We start from the raw sequence: 22,667 nt of genomic DNA, 5'->3' as shown, positions 1-22,667 counted from the left end.
CTCAGGGAGAAAGTGGCCCTGGAGGAGAAGGCAGAAGTAGAGACCCCCGACATTGTGCCTTGTCCCGTGGCAGGAGCCCAGGGTCACCAGCAGCCGACCTTTGGGGAGAGAGCATCTCTGATGATGCCTTGATTTGGACGTTTTTGGAGCCTCAGAACTGCGCTGAGATTTTTATTTTAATCAAATAAATTCCCATTGTAAGAACCAACCCATTTTTGGACTTTTGCTTTGGCAGGCTTTAGCAAACGAAGACAGCAAGTAACCAAACGTCCTCGGAGGTGAACGCTGTTGGTGATCTCACTTGAGGTACTTAGAACTCTGGGGCAGGTGATTTCTGATTAAAATTCCTTTTTGAAATGCTGGTTAGTTGCTAGTTTTGCTCAGGGTTTACTACAGTTCACTTCATAGGTGGTTAATACTCCTTTTGAAGGAAATGGTCAGAATAGTTAACTAGAGTTGTAATTGTTTGGGGTGACGGAGAGTCAAAGTGACTAGCATGATATCTGTGAATCAGGTGAAATCAAAACGAGATGCTCCCCCATGAATATTTTACAGAATTATTGACAAAAGGAAACGGAGTTTTAGGAGGTTTATTCAACCTGGCTGTATATTATTTGTCACAATAAAAATCTGTGTAAGGAATTAGGGTCATGTGAACAATTCCTTGGCTCTGTTAATGAGCTATGAGGTCATGGAAAACGCAACCTCTCATAACCTAGCTTTTCATTTAAATGAAATGTTATTAATAATGCCTATTCTCGAGGGCTGCTTTGTAGAGTAATTCATCCCACATACATGGGTAGTGCTACGGGATGCTTCAAATCCATGAAGACATGACGATAAAGCAGGTACGAGTGGAAGACATTGCCACCCGCCTAAACCTAAATTTAGCTCTCCAGGAAGATTCCAGGGCAGCTCCATCTCTACTTGCTGCCCTTACATGAGCTGTTGGAGAGCCATTTTAAAGCTTATGTCCTTTCATAGTTCTCCTATATTTCTTTATGATCTATAGTAAAATCATTTACTGGATTAGTGCATCTAAATCAATTTAAAGGCAAATGACTGGGAGCTTAGTTTGCCCTTCCAAAGGTATTATCTTTCATGAGAGAGTGGTCCAAATAGTCACTGCAGGGCCTGTGGTCCATGAAGCCACAGTAAAAGGTGACAGATTTACTCTCAGATAGGGGAGGAAGGAGGAAATTCTCCCTCCCTCAAGAAATGTCCTAGAGAACAGAGGAAAAATTCCCAGGTTACTGGCAATGTAAATTATAAAACTCTGGCTATCATTCATAATAGGTAAAATGTTAAATCATGAAAAAACATAGAAAAATAATGGAAGCTAATAATGTATTTTTAATAAAACTTCTTCAGAAGGCAGATAAGCTGCCATATCCCTGGTGAGGATTTGATGGCCCAATAAAGAAAATGTTACTTTTCAAAGGCAATATGGAAGATATTTAACCTTTAAAGCAAATTATCAAAGTGTTCAGTGTTTGATACATTCTTTTTTTGTGTGCCAGATGTGCCTCAAAAATTCTTTTATTGAAATTTACCAAAAAATGGAAAAGTTCCATATCGCAAGCTTAATGAATTTTCAAAACTGAAATATTTTCCAGAATCAGAGTAGGATGAAAACAACAACAAAAACATAAAACCAGACCATGACCAATCCTACTTAACCCCGAAGATTATTTTCTGCCAATTACTGCCACTCCTGCCTCCAGCACAGCCACTATCCAGAAACCTAACAACATAGATTATGTTTTCATTTGTTGAATTTTACCAAAAAAATTGCATTATGCACTTTCTTTTGTGTTTGGATTCTGTGCTGAACATTATGCTTGTGCCTTTTAAAATGTTTATAAGGAAAATACATGTTGCTTAATATCTTATTTGAGGGGCATATCTTTTTATTTTTTAATGTTACATTTAAAAAATATGAGGTCCCCATATACCCCCCACCCCCCTCACCCCTTCACATTAAAAATATTATTGAGGGAAGTGGATGTGGCTCAACCAGTTGGGCACCCACCTACCACATGGGAGGTCTTGGGTTTGGGTCCCGGTGCATCCTAAAGAAGACATGCAGACACCACCCTCGCTGCAACAAGCAGATGTCACATCCACTGCAAGGAGCAGATGCTACAAACCAGCAAACGCCACAGCCCATGCGGAGCAGATGCAGCTCAGGCCACTGGGCACTCACCTCCCCTGTGGAAAGTCCCAGGTTTGGTTCCCGTGTATCTGGAGAGGGCAAACTGCTCTCTCATCTGAGCAGACAGATGAGAGAGCCATCTAGGGGAAGGGAGGAATAAATTTAAAAAGAAATAAACTAAATAAATCTTTAAAAAATATATTACTGACATAAATCTTACATATGTTGTTATTTCAGGAGGAAAGGTGGATCGAAGGGTTTTTCAGCAACAGAAAAAGTTGTTTTTGAACAAATTCCAATCTGCTAATTGCATTCAAGGTGTTTTCTGGTGACCAAGAAAATATGTAAATCATGAGATAATAGCAGTTTGCCAAAGTTCATGGCGAGTAATTTTTAGACAAGCCAGTTTTTCATTTATTCATACCTAGGTATCAGTTTGAACACCAGGAACTGACGATCCATTTCAAATCCATTTTTAAAATACTCTACATACAAATGTCTAGCCTGGCAAAAGTGCAATTTGTCAAGGTAGTTCAATTAAATTAAACTCCTGGCTGAACTCTCCTTTCAATCATACTGCATTATTCTGAATTTCGTTAAAACCATGCCACTCTGCATTCACTTGCTCATTGCTAATTTTCATCACTAATACAATCTTCATTAGGAATGTACTGGTTGTGAGATGATGATGATCATGATGATGATGATGATAATAATAATAATAATAATAATAATGCGATAGCTTACTTAGGTCAAGGGCCCCTGCCAGCTTGGAAACTCCATGACCCAGTGGTGATTAGAACCCCTCGCTCCTCTCTGAAATCAGCACATGGAAAGTAGCACCAAGAACACTCCCAGACCTGGGGGCCAATTGCATGAACAGGGTACCTAAACTTGCTGAGTATAATTTTCACCTGAAAATGAAGACAACAAACAGCACTAGACAGGATTTTGGTAAGGATTAAATAAAATAACCTGTATCAAAGCTGAATGCTTAGTAATTCAAGTTGAATTGCTTTGTTACTTTGCTTTTTATGTTTATATAGGAATACTTTCTTTTCCCAGCACAGCTGGAGTGTCTGGAGACGATGCTCAGGTATTCCGTTTCTTTGTAATCTGCAGAGCCCCTGGTTTGCTCTGTGCCCATTGTATATACTTAGGAAGCAGATTGCCGAATGCATTTATTGACTATATTATTGTTTTTTATTGTTATTTTTTAAGATTTATTCTTCATTTATTTCTCTCCCTTTCCCCCACCCCAGTTGTTTGCTCTCTGTGTCCATTTGCTGTGTGTGCTTCTGTGTCCACTTGTATTCTTGTCAGTGGCAGCTGGAATCTCTGTCTCTTTTTGTTACACCATCTTGCTGCATCAGCTCTCTGTGTGTGCGGCGCCACTCCTGGGCAGGCTTTGCTTTTTTCACACAGGGTGCACTCCTTGCGCGTGGGGCTTCCCTATGCGGGGGACACCTCTGTGTGGCACAGCACACCTTGCGCACATCAGCACTGCATGTGGGCCAGCTCATCACACAGACCAGGAGGCCCTGGGTTTGAACCCTAGACCTCCCATGTGGTAGGTGGACACTCTACCACTTGAGCCAAATCCACTTCCCTATATTACTGTGAATAGCGTGCACCACCAAGCTTTCCCTTGTCATGTTTTTCTTCTTGACAAGCAGTTGTAGATGCTGTTATGGAGAAGCCCGGGGACCCTGATTTATGGATTTAGCCCTTAGCAAAAGAGTGAACTTGTGGATGTACCTTGCTCCCTGCCTGAGTCTGCAGGCCTTCCATCAGCATCTGAGCCTCACAGACAGATGGCATGGGTGGCTTACTCAACTGAGGTTGTTATAGTCTTAAGACATTCAAGTCTACAGGACTTATGAAAAGGATTGTATCAATAGGAAATACATTTGTTTGAAACCATATACTATTTCACTCTGATATAGCTTTTCTTACCTTGGAATGGAAAGAATTAGACAAACCCATATTTGATTCTGCATTTCAAATTAAATGCCAATTTAGGCAAATTTCTCAATTTTAGCCTTTATGAGACCAGAAGATTTTTCTGGTGCTTTCCACGTTACACTTGATAAGAGCATGTTTTATCTGTGGAGGATTAACCTAATTTATATGGTGGCTGCAGGTAGGAAAAGAAATTCGAATTCTTTCTCCTTTTAATTAGAGCTTTTAAAATGCTATATCGATTTTGCTCAAAGTCATTCTTGCTTGTAATATTGGAAAACTAATTCAAGTGAACATTGGTTTCTTCTGGTTACGTCTCATAATAGTTCATGAAAGTCTTAATTAAGCATCTGCTAAAAAGTAAATGAGTTATGATAATTTTGATAATGGCTATCATTTTGGCATAGCTAATGCCAAACATTTGGAAGAAGAATTATAATAGCTCCTGCTTTAATTAAATGATAAACATTTCTCCATTAAACTTTATATTGGAGTAACTGTGCATTGAAGACAGTGGGGAAATTTACAAATGAGAGCTGCCTCATGCCAAAAGAGTGAGATAAAAGTATCTCAACAAATTCCAGACTGACTTATGGAGAAGCAATTCAATTAGGGTACCTGGTAATTCAAATAAGCACAAAGTTACATTTCTTAGACAAATAAACAGATGAAAAGCAAGGGGAAATGAGGCTTAAATCTGATGATTAGGGTCAGAACTACAATGAAGAACAACATGAGTTGAAATTCCTAGGAATTCAAATTTCCCGTCAACTCCTAAGCTCTCAATTTTAACGTTCTCCTACCACTCAATCAGAAAACATCCTGAATATGGGACCAGGTGAAACAGGAAAGTCATAGGTGATAAAACTTCTCTTTGAGGTTTATTGGAGCTCAGGTGAAGAGAGTAGGTCTAGCATTTCAAGTGGAAAGGTATCGACTTGTCAGGAATGTAGCTCTCTCTGCTGTAGAGAAGTATCCTGAAGAAAAATGTCTGCGTCTGTTTTTGTAAAGTCTGCCTCTCTTGGTAGGGGAATGTTAACCTCAGAGCTGACTCTGGTTATCAGCTAAAGAAAAGGGGATGGCTGATGTGACAAGGTATTTTTATCTAAGGGAAAATAACTTTTCTTTGTTTCTACTTTTCTACCTCCCTCTTCCAAGTGAGTGGAACTTGGGTTGTACCCTCTCTGGGATTTGCCGCTGAAATCTTCAAAGCCTGACTCAGGACTTTGGGAAATAATCAATTCTTTTTTCTAAATTCCAAAAAAAAATTAAATATTAAAACATTCATTGTACAACAAATGAGTACAAGACAGACAAAGAAACAGGAAATGATGCCCATACGAAGTAACTGGATAAAAATAGAAAAAACACCAATGAATAAGATGAAAATGTAGACATACCAAACAAAGTCTTTAAAAATGGTCTTTAAAATTTTTGAGGAGACTGTCCAAACCAACCCCTAACTCAAAGCAACCCAAGTGTCCTTCAACAGATAATTCATTCTTAAAAGAGAAAATAAAGAGAAGTTACAATAGATACCTAGTGAGAAGACTAGAATCTTAGTACTTCATGTGAACAGAGGTTATACTGCAGCTTTTGCCTCAAAGAAAGCAAACAATCACCTGTGGAGCCCTAGCATTCTGGCAAATGTGCAGGTTTTTCTAAATATACTGGGAAGTAGAAGCAGGATTGATTCCCAAAAGGATGTGGATGTGGTACTGATCATTTTCAGCTAAAACCCCACCTTGCTAAAATTAATACATGCAAAAAAGATCTACTTGGTAACATTTAAGACCTATTTTGGGGGGAGCAGATATAGATCAAGTGGTTAAGCACCTGCTTCCCATATTTGAGGTCCTGGGTTCAATCCTGGGCACATCCTAAAAACAAACAAATGAAAAAAAACCAACTCAGGGAAGCTGGTGTAGCTCAGTGGCTGAGTGCTGGCTTCCTACATAGAAGATCCTGGGTTCAATCTCTGGCCTAGTACCTAAAAAAAAAAAGACCTATTCTTGGGGCAGTTAGAAAATGTTTTCATAGGTTAGTGATATGAATTTTATAAGACATGTCATGGCCACCCATGCCTTATGTTTTCCTCTTGAAACCAACCATCTGGGAAAAGACTAACCCATCTAAAGGAGACATGAATGCAATGCTCAGTCCCGCTCCTGGGAATGTGCAGAAATGGATAATGTTGCTGCAGTGCCCATCAGTAGACCCCAGAGAAAAGCACGGCCTTAGTGTATTGATTAAGGATACTCAGAACCAAAGGAAAGTGTGATCACATTGAAGGGAGTTAACATTTTCCTTGATGTTTGTATCTGAAACCTCTTGTGCTCTCCATACCGTGCAGGAGCCTTCTTGACCTCCTCTGATTTTGTCCAGGCACCGTGAGAGGATACTAAGGGTGATCAGCTGGTCCAGCTCTTCTGGGTCTCGATGGAGAAAACTCACAGCACATCTTCTGGTGCCCTGCCCTCCTGCCTCCTGCCGTGGGACTTCTGCGTTGATGCCCAAGCACGGATGCCACGGGGCCCTGCTCAACACCCCCACGGAGTGGCCCCGAAGCCTGGGGGAAGGAAAATGCCACCCCAATCTTGGGGCGATGGGAGAGGAGAGAGAGTGGATAAACTCTTATTCCTTTCTACAGTGAAACACAATTTGTACGGCTTTTCAGAGAAGGGACGAGAGATGGAACAAGCAACCACGCAGCGGTGGCCAGCTCACCTTTGTATCCTTGTCCTGGCTCTCTCCCTCCTGGCCTTGTCCCTCACACAGTTGCCCCATGAGAACACATTCCCTAACAACAGCAGCACATTAAACTATGTCTCAGACTCTGTTTTTTGGGAAACAGTATTTCTCTGCTGTTGTTTCAAAGGGCAGGAACATTCTCAAATGAAAGACGATCAACATTCATAAGGTCATCAGAGGTCATCTCCAGTATGGCTTTCTACCAGAGGCAAATTCTTTGAATTCCCTTCAGAAAATTCCCCAGGATGGGCTGATCTGGGATGGCTGACAGTATCATGCATGTTTTCAGATAGTTCCTGGGAGGAGAGATGTGGACCAGACTTTGGCCCTGGTCTCATTCCAGCTTTCCTCTAGACTTCCTGGTGCTGGGTGAAAGGGAAATGGCAGGTGCAGCTGGAGCAAGGGGATCAGGAAAGGGGCAGCGCTCCCTATTTCCCCAGTCAAATAAAGGTGAAAATAGGCCTTGATGGAAGAACTGAAGGACGGAGAAGGTGTAAGACTTACAACGACTACATAGCAAAATGGCAGAAGAAAGTCCCGCCTTCTCAGCAGTGACTGAAAATGTAAATGGATTCAACTCTCCAGGCAAAATTCAGAGATTGGCAGAATGGATAAAAAAGCATGACCCTACTAGATATACTGTCCATAATAACGCATCTTAAATTCAAAGACAGGAGGAGGCTGAAAGTGAAAGGATGGGAAAAAAGAAAATATACCATGCCAGTAGTAAACGAAAGAGAGGTGGGATGGCTACACTGAGATCAGATAAAATAGACTTGAAGTCAAAAACAGTTATGAGGTACAAAGACAGTCATTAGATACTAAAAAAGGTGTTGATTCAACAAGGAATATAACAATTATAAACATATATGCACCTAGAGAAGAAGCCCAAAATATATGAAGCAAATAGTGACAATTTTGAAGGGGGAAGTTGACAGTTCTACATTAGTATTAGGAGATTCTAATACATCACTTTAATTAATGAATAAACATCTAGACAGAAGATCAATAGGGCAATACCAGACTTGAATGATTCCCTAAGCCAACTAGATCTAACAGACATACTTCACCCAACAAAAACAGAGTACGTTTTCTTCTAGAGTGCACATGGATCATTCTCCAGGGTAGACCGTATCTTTGGTCACAAAACAGAGCTCAATAATTTTAAAAGATTGAAATTATACCAAGCATTTTCTCTGACCTTAATGGAATATTTAACAAGAGGTAGGACCTGGGCATTGACCAGTCAAACAGATGCTGGCTGCAGACCTGCAGGGCTTCGGGGCCCCGGCTGAGCCAGGCATTTCTCCTTCCATGGCTGCATGTTGAAGAGGACTAGGGATCCTGGGGAAAGAGCTGGGGCCACTGAGGCCTCTTTGGGGGCTGGAGCAGTGGCTATTTAACCAACTGGGATGTTGATATGGACCTTTTTTTTTTTTTTTTTTTTACTATTTTAGCAACAGGTATAGCTTAACAAAATTGCATAATTCACTCCTGGCCATACACTAGCAAGTAAGCCTGAGTCTAGTAGCTGTGCATTTAACCACTAGGCAAAACTGTCAGCACTGAACAATCTTCAGTGTGGCTCCAAAGCCGAGTTTTTTTCTCTTAATTACGTCATGCTGCCTTCTGCCCTAGAGGGCAACAGATGAGTTTTCCTCATTTTTGTAATGGCTCAATCCTTTACATAGTATAGGCAAACAAAACACGGTTATTCATTTGAATTGACCATCTCTGGGGAGGTGAGAACTCTACAATGGCCAGAGCGGTTCCTTATAAAGACTAATGTAGAGTCTGTACTTTGTAAAGATTAATGCATCTGTGAGATGAATATACTGAAAGCTAATTATAACATATGGAAATGAATTCATTACTATGATATTCTCAAGCGTAATTTCTATGGCTTTTACAACAAACATCATTTCCACACCATGATATTCCTTTTGGACTTTCCTAGTAACAATTCAACCCAGTTAGATGAATTAGAACAAAAGCAAAACACACGAACGGTTAGGCTATGCGAATCAGCTTAAAATCTTAGCAACAAAGATTTCCTATTTTGGAGCCTCTTAATTACACCAATGCCTTACAGCCACCTAAACAAGTTCCATGAAAATAATTGCATAATGTGGCAAATCTCTAAGTCATGATTTTTAAAATTTCTACATACACACATGCACGAACACACACATACCCTTTTATATACTCACAAAAAAGTCAACTCATCTCTGTGGGCTCTTTCCATGCTTTCATTTGATTAGGGATTTGCAAGGGCAAACACCTAGGCTGACATTCCCACCCCTTGCAGCCGCTTTCACAGGCTTGCCATTGTTCAGTACAGCCTGGCCGTCGTAAATCTATTCTTCAAACATTTCATGAATGTCTCCTTGCGAAAAGCTCTTGTGCCGAGAGCAGTGGAGAATGGAGGAACGAGATGTGTCTCTCTCTTGGGATTACAGAAAGGGAAATAAATGCTACAAAAGGGTACAGGTGCGGTCTTGTGCCTACACAGAGCAGAGAGGCGTTCATTTTGATGGGGAGTGGGTAGGAACTAGAGAAAGCTCCACAGAAGAGGAAGCATTTGAGATGGGCCTAGAAAAATGAGTAGAATATCAATTAATTGAAAGGGGGGGCTTCCGTGAGGAAATAATATAAGCAAAGGCAAGGAGGTGTGAATGCTATGTCTCTCTTGCTCAGACATGACCTTCTTCCCCTGGACAATTAATCAAATAATATCATTAAATTATCATTTGAATAATCTTTGAGAAAAGATCTTGTAGATGTGGAACAAGAGGGACCTTTTACTATTATGCTTTAGGGTATAAGTGATTAACCTTTACCAAGCTAATTAGAGCCATCCAGAGTTATAATTGTATGTAAATGTAACTTTGCTTTGCATCAGTTTCTTCCAAGATTACTACTTCAGGGAATCTGGAGGGTTTTTGATTTTTAATGTTTAAATTTTGAAAGTGATGCCCCCTGTCAACTCTCAGCCACTAAGGAGCGTCCTAAATGTTCCTTTTTTTTTTTTTTTAAAGTTTAAAGATTGTTAGTTCAAGCATTATTATTACTCAGGAACAGATTGACACCATGCTGAAGATTTTTTCCTTCACAAGAATTAATTCAAGGTAATTAAAAATATGAAATCTTGGTCGCTTTCCAACAAATTACCCATCATTTTCCACCAGTGTATCTATTTAAATGTAAAATATAGACCGAAGTGAATTTTCAGGCCTCTGCCTTCACTTATTTAGGGAAAATGAGAAAACATCAACCATGTCCAGAAATATGAAGCTGAGAGCGGCTCTGGGAAGACTTAATTGTGTTAGTTTTCTTAATAAGGGCAAAGACTCAAAGCAAATCCCAAGCTCGACTGAAAGAGTAAACTCAACTATTTTGGAGTGTTTTGCCGAATTTCATGTCTTCTTTAAATGCTCACTGACCCTGGAAAAAACTTGTTTTGAAGCCTTGGTTCAAACAAAGCTGAGATTTTTAAGAAAAAATAAAACAATTTCTGGTATTTAAAAATGAGAACTTTTTTTTTTTTGGCCTCTGTCAAAAACAAATGGGAACAACGGCAGTCCCAGTTGTACCCAAAGTGAAAAAAAAACCCTTCCATCTCTGTTCCCAAGGAACGAATACACGTAACCTGGAATTCAAGAATTTTTAAATCTCTAAGTAAGCTATCAGTCAGTGGTATTCAAATTTGAGCATCATTCACCAATTATAGTACCCAGGTGCTTGGGGATGGCGCTGAGCCAATTACTGTTAATTTAATGTGGCTACCTACTTCTTTATAGCCTGCCTGGTATCACATTTCATTATAAATGAGATGAAAATGGAATACTTAAAATATATGCTGGAATGGAATTAATTATTTTTAAGCTGGAAAACAGCAATTTTATTGAGCTGAGAAATGAGTTTTACTTTTTTACACTCATGAGATGACAGTAAATCTCTTTATAGTAAAATCTCATTTAAGCATATTTCTTGGGTTGGGCAGTTTATCAGGCCCACAAGCAAGAACACATTACAAGCAGATAAAGCCAACATTCCTAGAATATTTCTGTTCATTACCTCGAAGGAGGTTAACTAGTAGAAGAGAGATGTCATCAAGTCCAGGGTGATGAGACTAGAGCTCTGAGTGAATTTCTAACCTTTTAGATTGTCCCAGCTGCTACCGCAAGAGTCAGACTGGAATGTTGGGGACTTTGAACAGACCAGGGTAGTAATTGTTAAGCTTTAATATCTAAGCCTGCCCTGTGGCTGCCAACTACCAACTGTGGTTTTTGTGTCAGTGGCTCTAGACAAGAGTTGGGAAGTAGAAAGTTCAGTTAAAGCACAAAGATTTCCAAGTTTTGGGGTCAAAAAATCAAAAGCATCAGCTGCCATTTCACAAGCATTCATCATATATAGGTTTTTTGGTGTACGTAGTGTATTATTCAAGAATCTACTCCTAGTTTAACTCCTAGGTTTGTCTTTTACTATTTGTGCGTCCAAGGCAGTGATTGAACCTCTTTCATTTCTTCTGTAAAAATGGGGATGATGATAATAGCACCATCTTATAAGGTTGTTTGCAAAGGTAAAATGAGTCACTGCCTGTAAAGTTCTTAGAACAGAATAAGTGCTCATCAAATGTTAGTTATTATTCTTTAAAACCTCTTGAGAACCTTAACGGGAAAAAGAAGCTCAAAGTATAAGAAATTTAATTAAAGTCAGACAGTTAGTAAACAATAGAGTTGGGGTTCAAAAACAGGTTTATTCCCAAATCCAGTGCTCTTAATCATTTTTGCTAAACAACTTCTAAATGGTTTATAGTTCCCTCCTAATGATGGACTAATTATTTGATCTGTTGTGGTGTGCCTGGAGCTATAATGCAGAGACTCTAAATTAAATTCTTAGTGCAAAATGCTTTTCAAATCCATTGCCTCATTTATTTCTGTATCAATTCTTCTAGGAAGATATTTTAACTCAATTTTACAGATCAAAATGTTGCACCATGGATAGAGTTTGCAATATGGTCAAGGTATAGAGACACAAAATGTTGGCACTAGAAAGGGACATAAGCCCACGTTTCAAGACCTTCAATCCTGAACGTATTTTTTGGCATCATGCCTGAAGCACATGACCAAGTATGTCTGCTTTCCCCTCTTTGTTAGGTTGCAAAAAACAGAAGACCCCAGGATCAAGGCCTTGGGGACATTTGCACATGGACTCAGGCTCCATGGGACCAAAAAGAAGGGGATGGGCAAGCCCAACCAGCATCTCACACTGGAGTGCAATAACAATTTTAGAGGGCAGAGTGGCACATGGTTTTAATGTAGAATTGCTTAAGACATGGCTTGAAGCAGTACTGTTGGCATGTGGCTCGTGCCCGAAGACTAGCAATTGCCGAAATGCAAACAGTGACTGGGGAAACCAGGAGAATTGTTAGTTCAAAATAGTCCCGTCAGTTTGGGGACCCAGGTGAGAACAGGAATGGGGGGCAGGACAAAGTCCAGGTACAACAGGCAGGGTCTGGCTCCTGAGATGACATCTACTGGGCAGTGAGTGGAGCACGAGGGATTGTTTTTAATCACCGGGACCTTCTTCTGTGGTGACACCAGTTTTATGTTGGTTGATGATGGACACAGTGAAATGGGTGACATTGCTTTAGGTATAAAGAGGTTTCTATAAACATGTTTAAAATGTGGTTTTTATTTTATTTATTTTTTAATTACAGGTGGAGGATTGTGACAGTTTGAATTTTGCGAATCCCAGAAAAGATTGTTCTTGAACGAATCCATTCCTGCAAGTGTGAGACCACTTGTTTTCTGTATCAGTCTGCCAAAGGGGTGCTGATGCAAAGTATCAGAAATCAGTTGGCTTTTATAAAGGGTATCTATTTGAGGTAAAAGCTTACAGTTTCAGAGCCGTATAAAGTCCAACTCAGGGTTGCTCTCTCACCAACGTCAGTTGCCACATGTTGAAGCAAGATGGCGGCCGACCTCTGCCTGGCCTCTCCTTCCCCTCGGGGCTTCCAGTCCTCTCTCTCCTGGCGTAGGGCTTGTTTCTTCCCAGGCCTTCTATATCCGTCTCTGCTGTTCTGGTCTCTTCCCAAAGTCAGCTGCAAACTATGAGGTGAAAAGCTCATTTCTCGCTAGGGCCCCGGATAAAAAATGACAGAGCTCTCTCTTCCCGTGGGTCTTCTTTTTTTAAAAATCTTTTTTAAAAAATTAATTAATTTATTTATTTCTCTTCCCTCTCCCCATTGTCTGTTCTCTGTGTCCATTCACTGTGTGTTCTTCTGTGTCTGCTTATATTCTCATTAGGCAGCTCCGGGAATCTTGTGGACCTATGGCCCACAGCTGAACTCGGGGAGAAAATAGGCTTAGAGAGGAGACCTGGAAAGAGACTAGCCACATGCCTGATCACCCACAGCTGAGTGCCAGGAGAAAGCAGACACAGAGGTTCTTACCAAGGGGTGTGTGAGCTTGAATTGAAATTCAAAGTCATTCTTGTGGGGACTTGTTGGTGTGTGCAGGTGTGATAGATTTATTAAATACTACACAGTATAGTGAGGACTTAGTAGGGGGTCCATGGTTTTCACCTCACTGGCAAAGGGGTCTGACAAAAAAGGTTAGGGACCCCTGAAGGAGAGAGACCAGCAGACCCACCATCTTGCCTCACCATGTGGTAGGACAACAGGATCTGCCAGCAAGATGACCTTGGTGAGAAAACATCTCAGATGGTGCCTTGATTTGGACATTTCATGGCCTCAGAATTGTAAGACTTTCCCTTAATAAACCCCTTTGGTAAAAGCCAACCCATTTCTGGTATTTTGCATTGGAAGCCTTTGGCAAATGAAGATAGGGAGATTGCAATTAGTCATAATAAAGCAGGGGCATTAACTAGAATTTAATTTAGACATGATCAACATGTCTAAAGGGGTTCTCAGAAATTTTCATTGTGAAACAAGAGAAAGCCTGAAATTACTGCTATAAGTAGAAGACAAGAAACTCCAAGACCAAGGAGTATTGCTACCTGGTGTTTGGGAACTATGGCTTCACATTTCTCTATGCCCTTTTCCCTTGAATTAAGCATCTGCAGGCAATAATGAGCAGAACCATAAGACAGAATGAGCCTAGGTCCCTGAGTCACTGTTTTGGAATTCTACCAGGAGGAAGACACCTTCTTTGTACTGCTATGTGAGCAAGAAATAGCTTTCTTTTGTGCATGAGCCAATATACATTTTGGAATCCATTTGCTAGAGCAGGTAACTGATCTAAGTAATGTGAAAAATTGGTACCAGGGAGTGGTAAGCTGCCCTAATAAAGATCTGAAATGGGCGGTATTAGCACAGGGTCAGGCAGTGGGAGGGGAGGAAGCAAAGATGGCAGGCAGGCAAGAATACCCATTCCAGGCAGTGGCAAAACATTTGAACAAATTGTAGTTTGTGATCACTTGAAAGACCTAAGGATGTTGTTGCTCTGGGGGAAGAGTCTAGACAACGCTGCTGGCTCTTTGCTGTACCATTGAAGAAAGAAAAGTCTTTAAAGTGTTTTAAGGGAACAAAGGAATTGTCCTCTATGGTAAAGATCAGATTAAGGATGTAGTTTTCCCACCCAAGCTTCTGCCTCAGTTGAACTCCATCAAAGAGTTAAAATTGACAGACACAGGCATGGGAGCATAGACGGAAAGAAAAAAAGCAGAACTAATGAAGTCCTTCTAGGAAAGAGCACTGGGCATGGTTCCTGGCACTTGGAACTCAGTGGCAGAGATAGTTCAGAATCCTGCTATGTTTTAGAAGTCTAAACCAAATCTCAGGCACCAGCGTAAAGTGGGCTAGAGTGTGCAAAAAAATCTGAGGACATTTTCCCCAATGCCCAGTTCAGAAGAAGTCATGGATTATAATGGACAAGAGGCAGAGTCAGGTGCCAGGTATAAGGTGGACAAAAGAGTTCCACCTAGAGAGCAGATCTAGGGTCTGTAACCAAGGTATGGTTTTAGAAAGAGCAAATTGGCAGAGACAGTAAATAGATTAGAAGTGATCACAGGGAGTGGGTGTAGCTCAAGTGTTTGAACACCTGCTTCCCATGTACCAGGTCCTGGATTCTATCTCCGGTACCTCCTGAAAAAAACAAACAAAAGAAAAAACCGTCTCTCATTGGGGAGCAGTTGTAGGTCAGGGTTTGAGTGCCCGCTTCCCATGTATGAGGTTCTGGGTTCAATCCCCGGGATCTCCTAAAAAAAAATGAATTGGTCAGAGACTATGGGGAAGGAGTAGGGGCAGTTTTCACTCGGTGGGTATAGAGTGTTTGCAAATAAAAACTAATTTTTAAAACTTGTCACATAGGATGAAATAGAATTGTGAATATGATTCAAAAAAAGAAAAAAAAATCCTCTGCTGCTTCTTCACGATTCTTGCTCAGCAGAATTCCATCATCACAATGAATCAGTGCCTCCTTTATTTCAACTAAGAGTTTTTTTATTGCAAACATCCTATACCTCCCTGATCCATCATTTTAGCTTTGGAAGGATGAGGGTTGGAGTAAGCAAATAATTGTGTTTAGTTATAGGCTTTGGACTGTGAAGAACTATTTCTGCACCTAAAAGGAGAGGTTGCATATTATGTAAATATCCTAAATTTTGAGCTAAAAGCAGTAATTGGAAGAAACTTTGGGCTGTCTCCGTTGGGGAGGGGAAAGTATGTTTTCCATAGGGAAGGAAAAGTAAGGTATTCAGTTACTGGATGGATGGTCTGTAACAGAAACTGCTAGTTATTCCCCCAAAACCAATTTACTGTCTTCTGGGGCACGCAGGTAGACTTCATTTCCCAGCCTCCTTTGCAGTTAAGGGTGGTCATGTGACCGAGTACTAGACAAAAGAACACAAGCAGAAGTGAAAACCTAGGGTTTAGAAGGAGTCTGGTTAAGTGAATGAGGACACATAATTGTATTTAGAATATACTAGACATTACACCCCGTATTATGCAGTTTTCATATAGTATATCCAAATACGGCTTATAGAAACTACTTTTTATGCTCCTCCAGGGTCTCAGTCTATTTATTACCTTGGTTTATCTTACCAAGTTTCTAAGCCTTGGTTTTCTCATCTGTACAATGGGAGTAATAATAGCACCTACCTCATAAGATCTGCTGTGGGAATTAAATGAGCGAAGACGTGTGAAAAGCTTATTAAAATGCAAAGAGAAAAGAAACTCATGGTCAGTTATGTTGGCTATTAAGATCCTTCCTGTACTTAGGATAGCTGTGTATTTTTTTTTCCAAGGAGGTACCAGGGATTGAACCTAGGACCTTGTACGTGGGAAGCAGGTGCTCAACCACTGAGCTACATCCACTCCCCAGCTTTGCATTCTTGTGTTTAGTAAGGGAAAAAAAAATCTTCGAACTTGGGGTCAGTGAGCCTAAGTTTTAGAAGAAATGTAATGAAGTGAGGGAGAATACAAAATTTTCTCATATTCTTGCTGCTAGGCCCTAAGCTCTGTGCTTTTTATGCATGATTTCTAGAATATCTGTAGAAGACAGGTCCTTTACTACCCTCCTTTTATAGGGGTAGAATTGTAAGCAATGACACGAAGATGAAAACTCGAGGCTGTGGACTGGAGTCAAAGACATTAACCCAGAATTACGGCGTATGGGCCTACAGTTACTATTAAGTAAAATGAAGGGCTTGTAGCAGATGGTATCTTGAGTTTCCTTCCAGTTCTAACATTTATGAGACTGTGGTTTATTATTTTAACTTTGATATAACTGGCAATTTATCAACAATTTGGCCTGCAGAGAAAGCCAAACCTGGGAGCCAAGCTCCAGTGTTATAAGGCTAAGTCAACATAGTTAATGTTTTAGAAATTATTCTCAAAGAAATATCATATTTATGTGGGCACATGCTTTGTTAGTTTGCATTAGAACACTCATCTATTTGAACAGGGTAATATGTTTGTACAAATTGGGATTTCAAAGTGGAAGCATATTCCGTTTATGAATATATTTTGCGATATTTATGAAAAACGCATTTGCAACTATAATGTCCTACTCTTTTTTCCTAACTCCTCAGGTTGAGGTTGGGTAGGTGAATTCCTCTTTCTTGTGTACTGTATTAGTCAGCCCAAAGGGGTGCTGATGCAAAGTACCAGAAATCTGTTGGCTTTTATAAAGGGTATTTATTTGGGGTAAAAGCTTGCACTTACAAGACCCTAAAGAGTCCAACTCAAAGTTACTTCCTTACCAAATTCTGTTGCAGCGTGTTGAAGCAAGATGGCGGGCGGCATCTGTGAGGGTTCAGCCTTCCTCTCCCTCTTAAGGCTCTGAGGCCCCAGCTTCTTCCAATCTCAGCTGTAGCCTGGCCTAGGGCTCGTCTCTTTTCCCCAGGGCTCATTTCTTTCTGGGTTCTGCTGTTCTATCTCCTCACAAGGTCAGCTGTAAACTATCAGGCGAATGTCTCATCATTCCTCTTCTGTGTCTGTGGCGCGCTCTCTATTTCTCTATGTATCTTCTCTGTGTATCTACTTTGTGGGAGAGTCTGTTTTATCAGCCCATCAAGGGGGCAGGGACTCAACCCTGCACACACTAGTGATGTAGTAGAATCAAAGCCCTAATCTTGATTTAATTCAGTAAACATAAAGCCATGCCCAGAAGAACACACCAGTTTACAAACATAATCAATATCTCTTTTTAGAATTCAAAAATAATAGCTAAACTGCTGCATGAACCAACTGCAGTGGCTAAGAAAATCTAATCAGAAATGAGATACTTTTACCTAGCTTATTACTTTAAACAATAATTATCATCATATGCAAAATTTGCGAGTTATTTTACAAGAAAGTGGCAGATAAGACTGGATTCAGGGAAGTAGACGTGGCTCAACTAATAGAATGTCCATCTATCATATGGAGGGTCCAGAGTTTGATCCCCAGGGCCTCCTGACCTGTGTGGAGCTGGCCAGTGTGCAGTGCTGCTGCGTGCAAGAAGTGCCATGCCATGCAGGGGTGTCCCCGCATAGGGATGCCCCACGTGCAAGGAGTGCGCCCCGCACGGAGAGCCGCCCCACATGAAAAAAGCACAGCCCGCCCAGGAATGGCGCCTCACACACAGAGAGATGACACAAAAAGATGACGCAACAAAAAGAGATGCAGTTTCCCACTTCCACTGGACAATGCAAGCGGATATAGAAGAACACACAGCAAATGGACAGGAAGAGCAGACAATGGGGGGGGAGAGAAATAAATAAAATAAATCTTAAAAAAAAAAAGACTAGATTCAAGCCCCACCCCTCAAGCCTGTGTATCACAGTTGTCCATGTGCTACAAATCTGCTTTCACAGAAACTCTGTTACATAATTCAGTGTCTCCCATATCATGCCTTATAAAAGCTTTTTCCTAGTTATAAATGGGAGAATCTTCCACCTCCCTGAGAAGCGCTGTGCCTCTCCATTCAGATCCCGGAAGTTGTATAGCTCTTCCTTGACTGCCGAGAAGCAAATCTGGGGCTCAGTTATAGCAACACTGTTCATCTTTATGGCCTCCCTCACCCCTTTGAAATGATATATAACTTACCGTAAAGTGCACACATCTTACATTTTTATTTATTTAATTTACATATACCCTGATTATTTCCCCAAGTCATTTGATGCATCTCTCAAAAATGGCATCTATGGTAAGAAGGAGAAAATGGAAATAAAGGGGAAACATAGTTTTAAAAAGGAGGGTCTGAGTGATGAAAAATCAAGAGACAGGTCTGATTAGTGGTTATTTACAAAAACTGAATACATATATAAATATATAATATGTAGATATGTATGCTATATATAAATAAAAACAAGTCAATTATTAAATCCCCAAACATCGAAGAGATGATCACCAGGTCTACAGATCACCAGGTCCACAGGTGCAACGCAAGCTGTTGCACCAAAATTGCAAGACGGAGAGTTACCTCTGGCTGCTGGGAATGCTGCTACCAGCCAGGCAGACAGTAAAAGGCAGTGTTTTGGAACCTGCCTAACATCTGGGAGACCCCCAAGCAAAAGCTAGGGTTTTCTGCCGGATAGCACCAAGAGCTACAACAACAGCTAGCATCTATACAGCATCTACAGTGGGCCAGCCGGATAGCACCGGGCTTTTATAGTTATGCCTTTTTCCCCTAAGAATTCCGCAAGGAGTTATTACATCACTATTACAGTCGTTCATTCATGTACGCATTTACGATGACCATGTCCTGATTATGGAAGCTGTGAAGCTTCCAGTTAGTGGCGGAGCCAGTACTGAAGGAGTCTGCCTCTTGAGTTCGCTTCGTTTCACACCACCTTCTCTTCTCTGATCCAGGCACCCTGGACTTTCAGTTCCTTAAATTGTCCCTTTGTGCCTCAGGGTCTTTGCACATGCTCTTCCTTTGGTCTGAGTCCTCTTATCCCTGTTCTTCACTGGCTTCCCTGCTCACTTACCCTTGAGCCCCGAGTACCATCATACTTCCTTGAGTAAATCTCTCCTACCCCTGACATTTAGACCAGGTTTCCCTGCCATGGGCGCTAATGGAATATCTTTCTTTCTCTCTGAATATTGTCCTACATAGGGGTCATTTTCTTTTTTGGTCTCATGCCCATCTCCCTCTGCTGCATAGAAAGCCCATGAAAAATAGCAACCATGTCTGTATTGAACCCCTGTTATCCCCGTTACACTGAGTGCATAATGACACAGCCTGCAATGGCAGGCGGAGAGTTAGCCTTGAGACGATGCAGTGGAGGAAATATCCAATGCCAGTTAGCCCATCAATCTTAATTTGAAAAATCCAGGCATTTAGGAAAGAACAAACAGAAAGAAGAATTACCAAAAACAAACAAATACACAGGAAAGGTCAGCTGTGAGACTATTTAAAAAGGAGACGAAGGAAACCCACATTATTTGGGATGCATGGAGGTAAGAGAGGAGTGGAAGTGGAGGGTGTGTGACTTCCTAAAGAACTGAAAATTAAAGGATAACTAACTGTTAAGTGAGTGAAAAACTGTGAAAGGAGGCAATTTCCGAGAACGTCCCTCCCCTGGAAGCATTTGCCAACTGAGAGAAGTGCAGTATGAAGAGATCAGTGCATGATGAGGCTGGAGAAGGGCTCAGAATGCAAGGTGTTCTGGATTGAATTGTGTCCCCCCGAAAAAGTATGGTCAAGCCCTAACCCCCAGACTCACGTAAGTGATTCTGTTTGGGAAACCGGTCTTGGAAGATATCAGTTAAGATGAGGCCAAGCTGGATGAGGGTGACCCGAGCCAGTAGAACTGTGTTCTTAGAAAGAGAGGAAATTTGGACACAGACAAAGAGAAGATGGTCATGTGACAGACTGAGATTGAGTTATGCCAAAAACCAAAGAAAGTCAAGGATGGCCAACAACTCACCCAGAACCCTACAGACTTTGGAGGAGGCAGGATCCCTCGCGCTTGTGGCCTCCAGCCCCAGGAGATCATGTATTTCTGTTATTTTAACCACCCATTTGAGAAGCTGCACTACAGCAGCCCTAGGAAAATAAACATGGGATAAATCCTACCGGTAAGTCTTCCAGGAGACCGGTTCTCCCAAATAACTATGGAATAATGGGGTACAGAGCGCCATCGAAGGCAGCCGTGGGAATCCTGCACACGTGCTTGGAAAGAGCACAGAAAATGCGGTGGTGCCGTAGCCTGTTAAAGAGGAGCAGTGTGTTCTGCTGTGGACACCACTGGGGCCCCTGGAAAGGAGCAGAATCACCAATGGAGCAAGCTCAGGGGCTCCTGGCAAAGTTGGCCTCAGGTACCCTGGATCGGAGTGTTGAAATGTCACCTCCAGTATCAGAAGTATACCCAGAGAATGAGTGATGTTGGCACGATGGTGGAGTGAGACACTGTAGGAATCTGTCCCCACACAGAATTTTTGAACAATGAGCAAAAACTGACAGTCTTCTTTCTCAGAGCTCCAGAAATCTGTTGAATGTTGCAGGAACTTGGCAAGTGCTGAATCAAGAAAAAGGCAACTAAATGATAGGAAAGGCTTGTGATGCTTTGCTGGCCCATTCCCAAACTCTTCTCCAGCTTGCTGTGGAGCCAGCCCGTGCTCCCAATGTGGGTCTCTGATTGCAGTTTTGGAGGGAGCAGAATAACATTTATGCACACGTCGGGTTCCATGTACAGGTCTGTACCAATCCATCTGGTAGCAGCCGAAAGATTGAACCAGGACTCTTGTCTCTGTCTCACTGGTCCCTGAACTTCTTCTGTATTTAGGAGCACTCTCAGGACAGCTAAAATGCTCTAAGAAAACAATCAAACCGCAACTTCAAGGGCAAAGGATTACCAGGTCAAATACATAAAACATAGCAGCCAGGTTGTTGAGGAAAGGCTGTGAATTTCCAGGGGGAAGTGGGGACTGTAAATGGAGGAATTTCTAAGGCCATGTACACATGCCCAGGACAAGACACATGATAATAAATGATTGGAAAGGACCTTATGCATTCATGGTGGGATGTTCTTTGAGCTCACTAAGCTCTAAAGCTGGCGAAGCTCTAAAGAAGAGCATCCACAAAGAGCCAACCTGCAGAGACTGGGAAAGGTTTTCTCTTTCATGTACTTTTTGTTAGTTCCTGGCTTCAAGGAAAACTCCATCATGCCACTAGCTGGATATAAGTTTAAGGAACAGACACTTCATTGACTAAATTCCAGAGTTGGCACATTAAAATATTAAAAAGTCCAGTTTGCAGCAAACTATCACAAGACTTACAAAGAAACAATCACAAGACTTTCAAAGGCACAGAAAAAGCTACAGAAACCATCAATAGGAAACTCTGAATTTGGACGGATCTGACAAAGACTTTTAAAAATCTGTCTTAAATATGCTCAAAAAAAGAAAAAAAACAACAACAGAAAACATAGACAAAGAACTAATGGAAATTATGAGATGACTTATGAACAAAATGAGACAGTCCGTAAATATGGAAATCATAATAAGGCACCAAACAAAAATGTTGGACCTGAAAACCATAAAAACAAAAAAACTCCTAGAGGTGTTCAACAGCATACTGGAACAAGCAGAAGACAGAATCAGTGAAAAGAATGGACAACTAAAGTTATTTATTCTGAGGAGCAGGATAAAAAAAGTATGAAGAAAAGTGAGCCGAGGCTGAGAGACCTGTAGGACGCCATAAAGCATGCCAACATATATATTATAGGAGTCCCAGAAGGGGAAGAAAGATAGGAAGGAGCAGAAAGAGCATTTGAAGAATAAAAAAAAAACAGAGTGGGAGAAAATATTTGAAAACCACATATCTGATAAGCATTTATTGACAAAACTTTACCTAGACTGACAAAGAAAAAGGAGAGGACACAAACAATTAAATCAGAAATGAAAAGGGGGCATTACTACCAAAAGTACAGAAATGAAAAGGATTATATGAAGATACTATGAACAATTGTACGCCAACAAATTAGATAACCTGGTTGAAATGGAAAATTCCTAGAGATACAAAATGCAACCCAAAGTGATTTGCAGACTCAATGCAATCCCAATAAAATTTACAACTGTCATCTTTGCAGAACGGGAAAAACTAGTCCACAAATTCATATGGAAGGACAAGGGGCCCCCAATAGCCAGTCGCATCCTGAAAAAGAACAATATTGGAAGACTCACACTTTCCAATTTCAAAACTTATTACAAAGCTACAGTAATCAAAACTGTGTTGTTTTGGCATAATGACAAACACGTAGACCAATGGATAGAATTGAGAGTTCAGAAATAACCCCACATATTTACGGCCAATTGATTTTTGACAGGATTGCCAAGTACACTCAA

At 41.0% G+C, this 22,667-nt stretch overlaps 1 protein-coding gene across 5 annotated transcripts in view; it reads right to left on the bottom strand.

The window, feature by feature from the left end:
* LOC131276009 (ferritin light chain-like) overlaps positions 1 to 22,667 on the bottom strand; it is a 178,559-nt gene that overhangs the window by 96,904 nt on the left and 58,988 nt on the right. For 3 of the 5 annotated variants that reach the window (XR_011647408.1, XM_071211850.1, XM_071211851.1), the window contains exon 2: positions 2,207 to 2,295. The exons of the other annotated variants lie outside the window; for them this stretch is intronic. Coding sequence is in view for 2 of the 3 variants with exons in the window: in XM_071211850.1 (XP_071067951.1) it covers positions 2,207 to 2,295 (89 nt within the window). In the remaining variant the exon portion in view is untranslated. The remainder of the gene's footprint in view (positions 1 to 2,206; positions 2,296 to 22,667) is intronic. 5 annotated transcript variants of the gene reach the window in all.

The sequence above is a fragment of the Dasypus novemcinctus genome, chromosome 25 (genome assembly GCF_030445035.2).
Source record: "Dasypus novemcinctus isolate mDasNov1 chromosome 25, mDasNov1.1.hap2, whole genome shotgun sequence".
In the NCBI taxonomy this organism is placed as follows: domain Eukaryota; kingdom Metazoa; phylum Chordata; class Mammalia; order Cingulata; family Dasypodidae; genus Dasypus; species Dasypus novemcinctus.
Note: the sequence above shows the minus strand (reverse complement) of the source record. Positions and strands in the feature narration are given on the sequence as shown.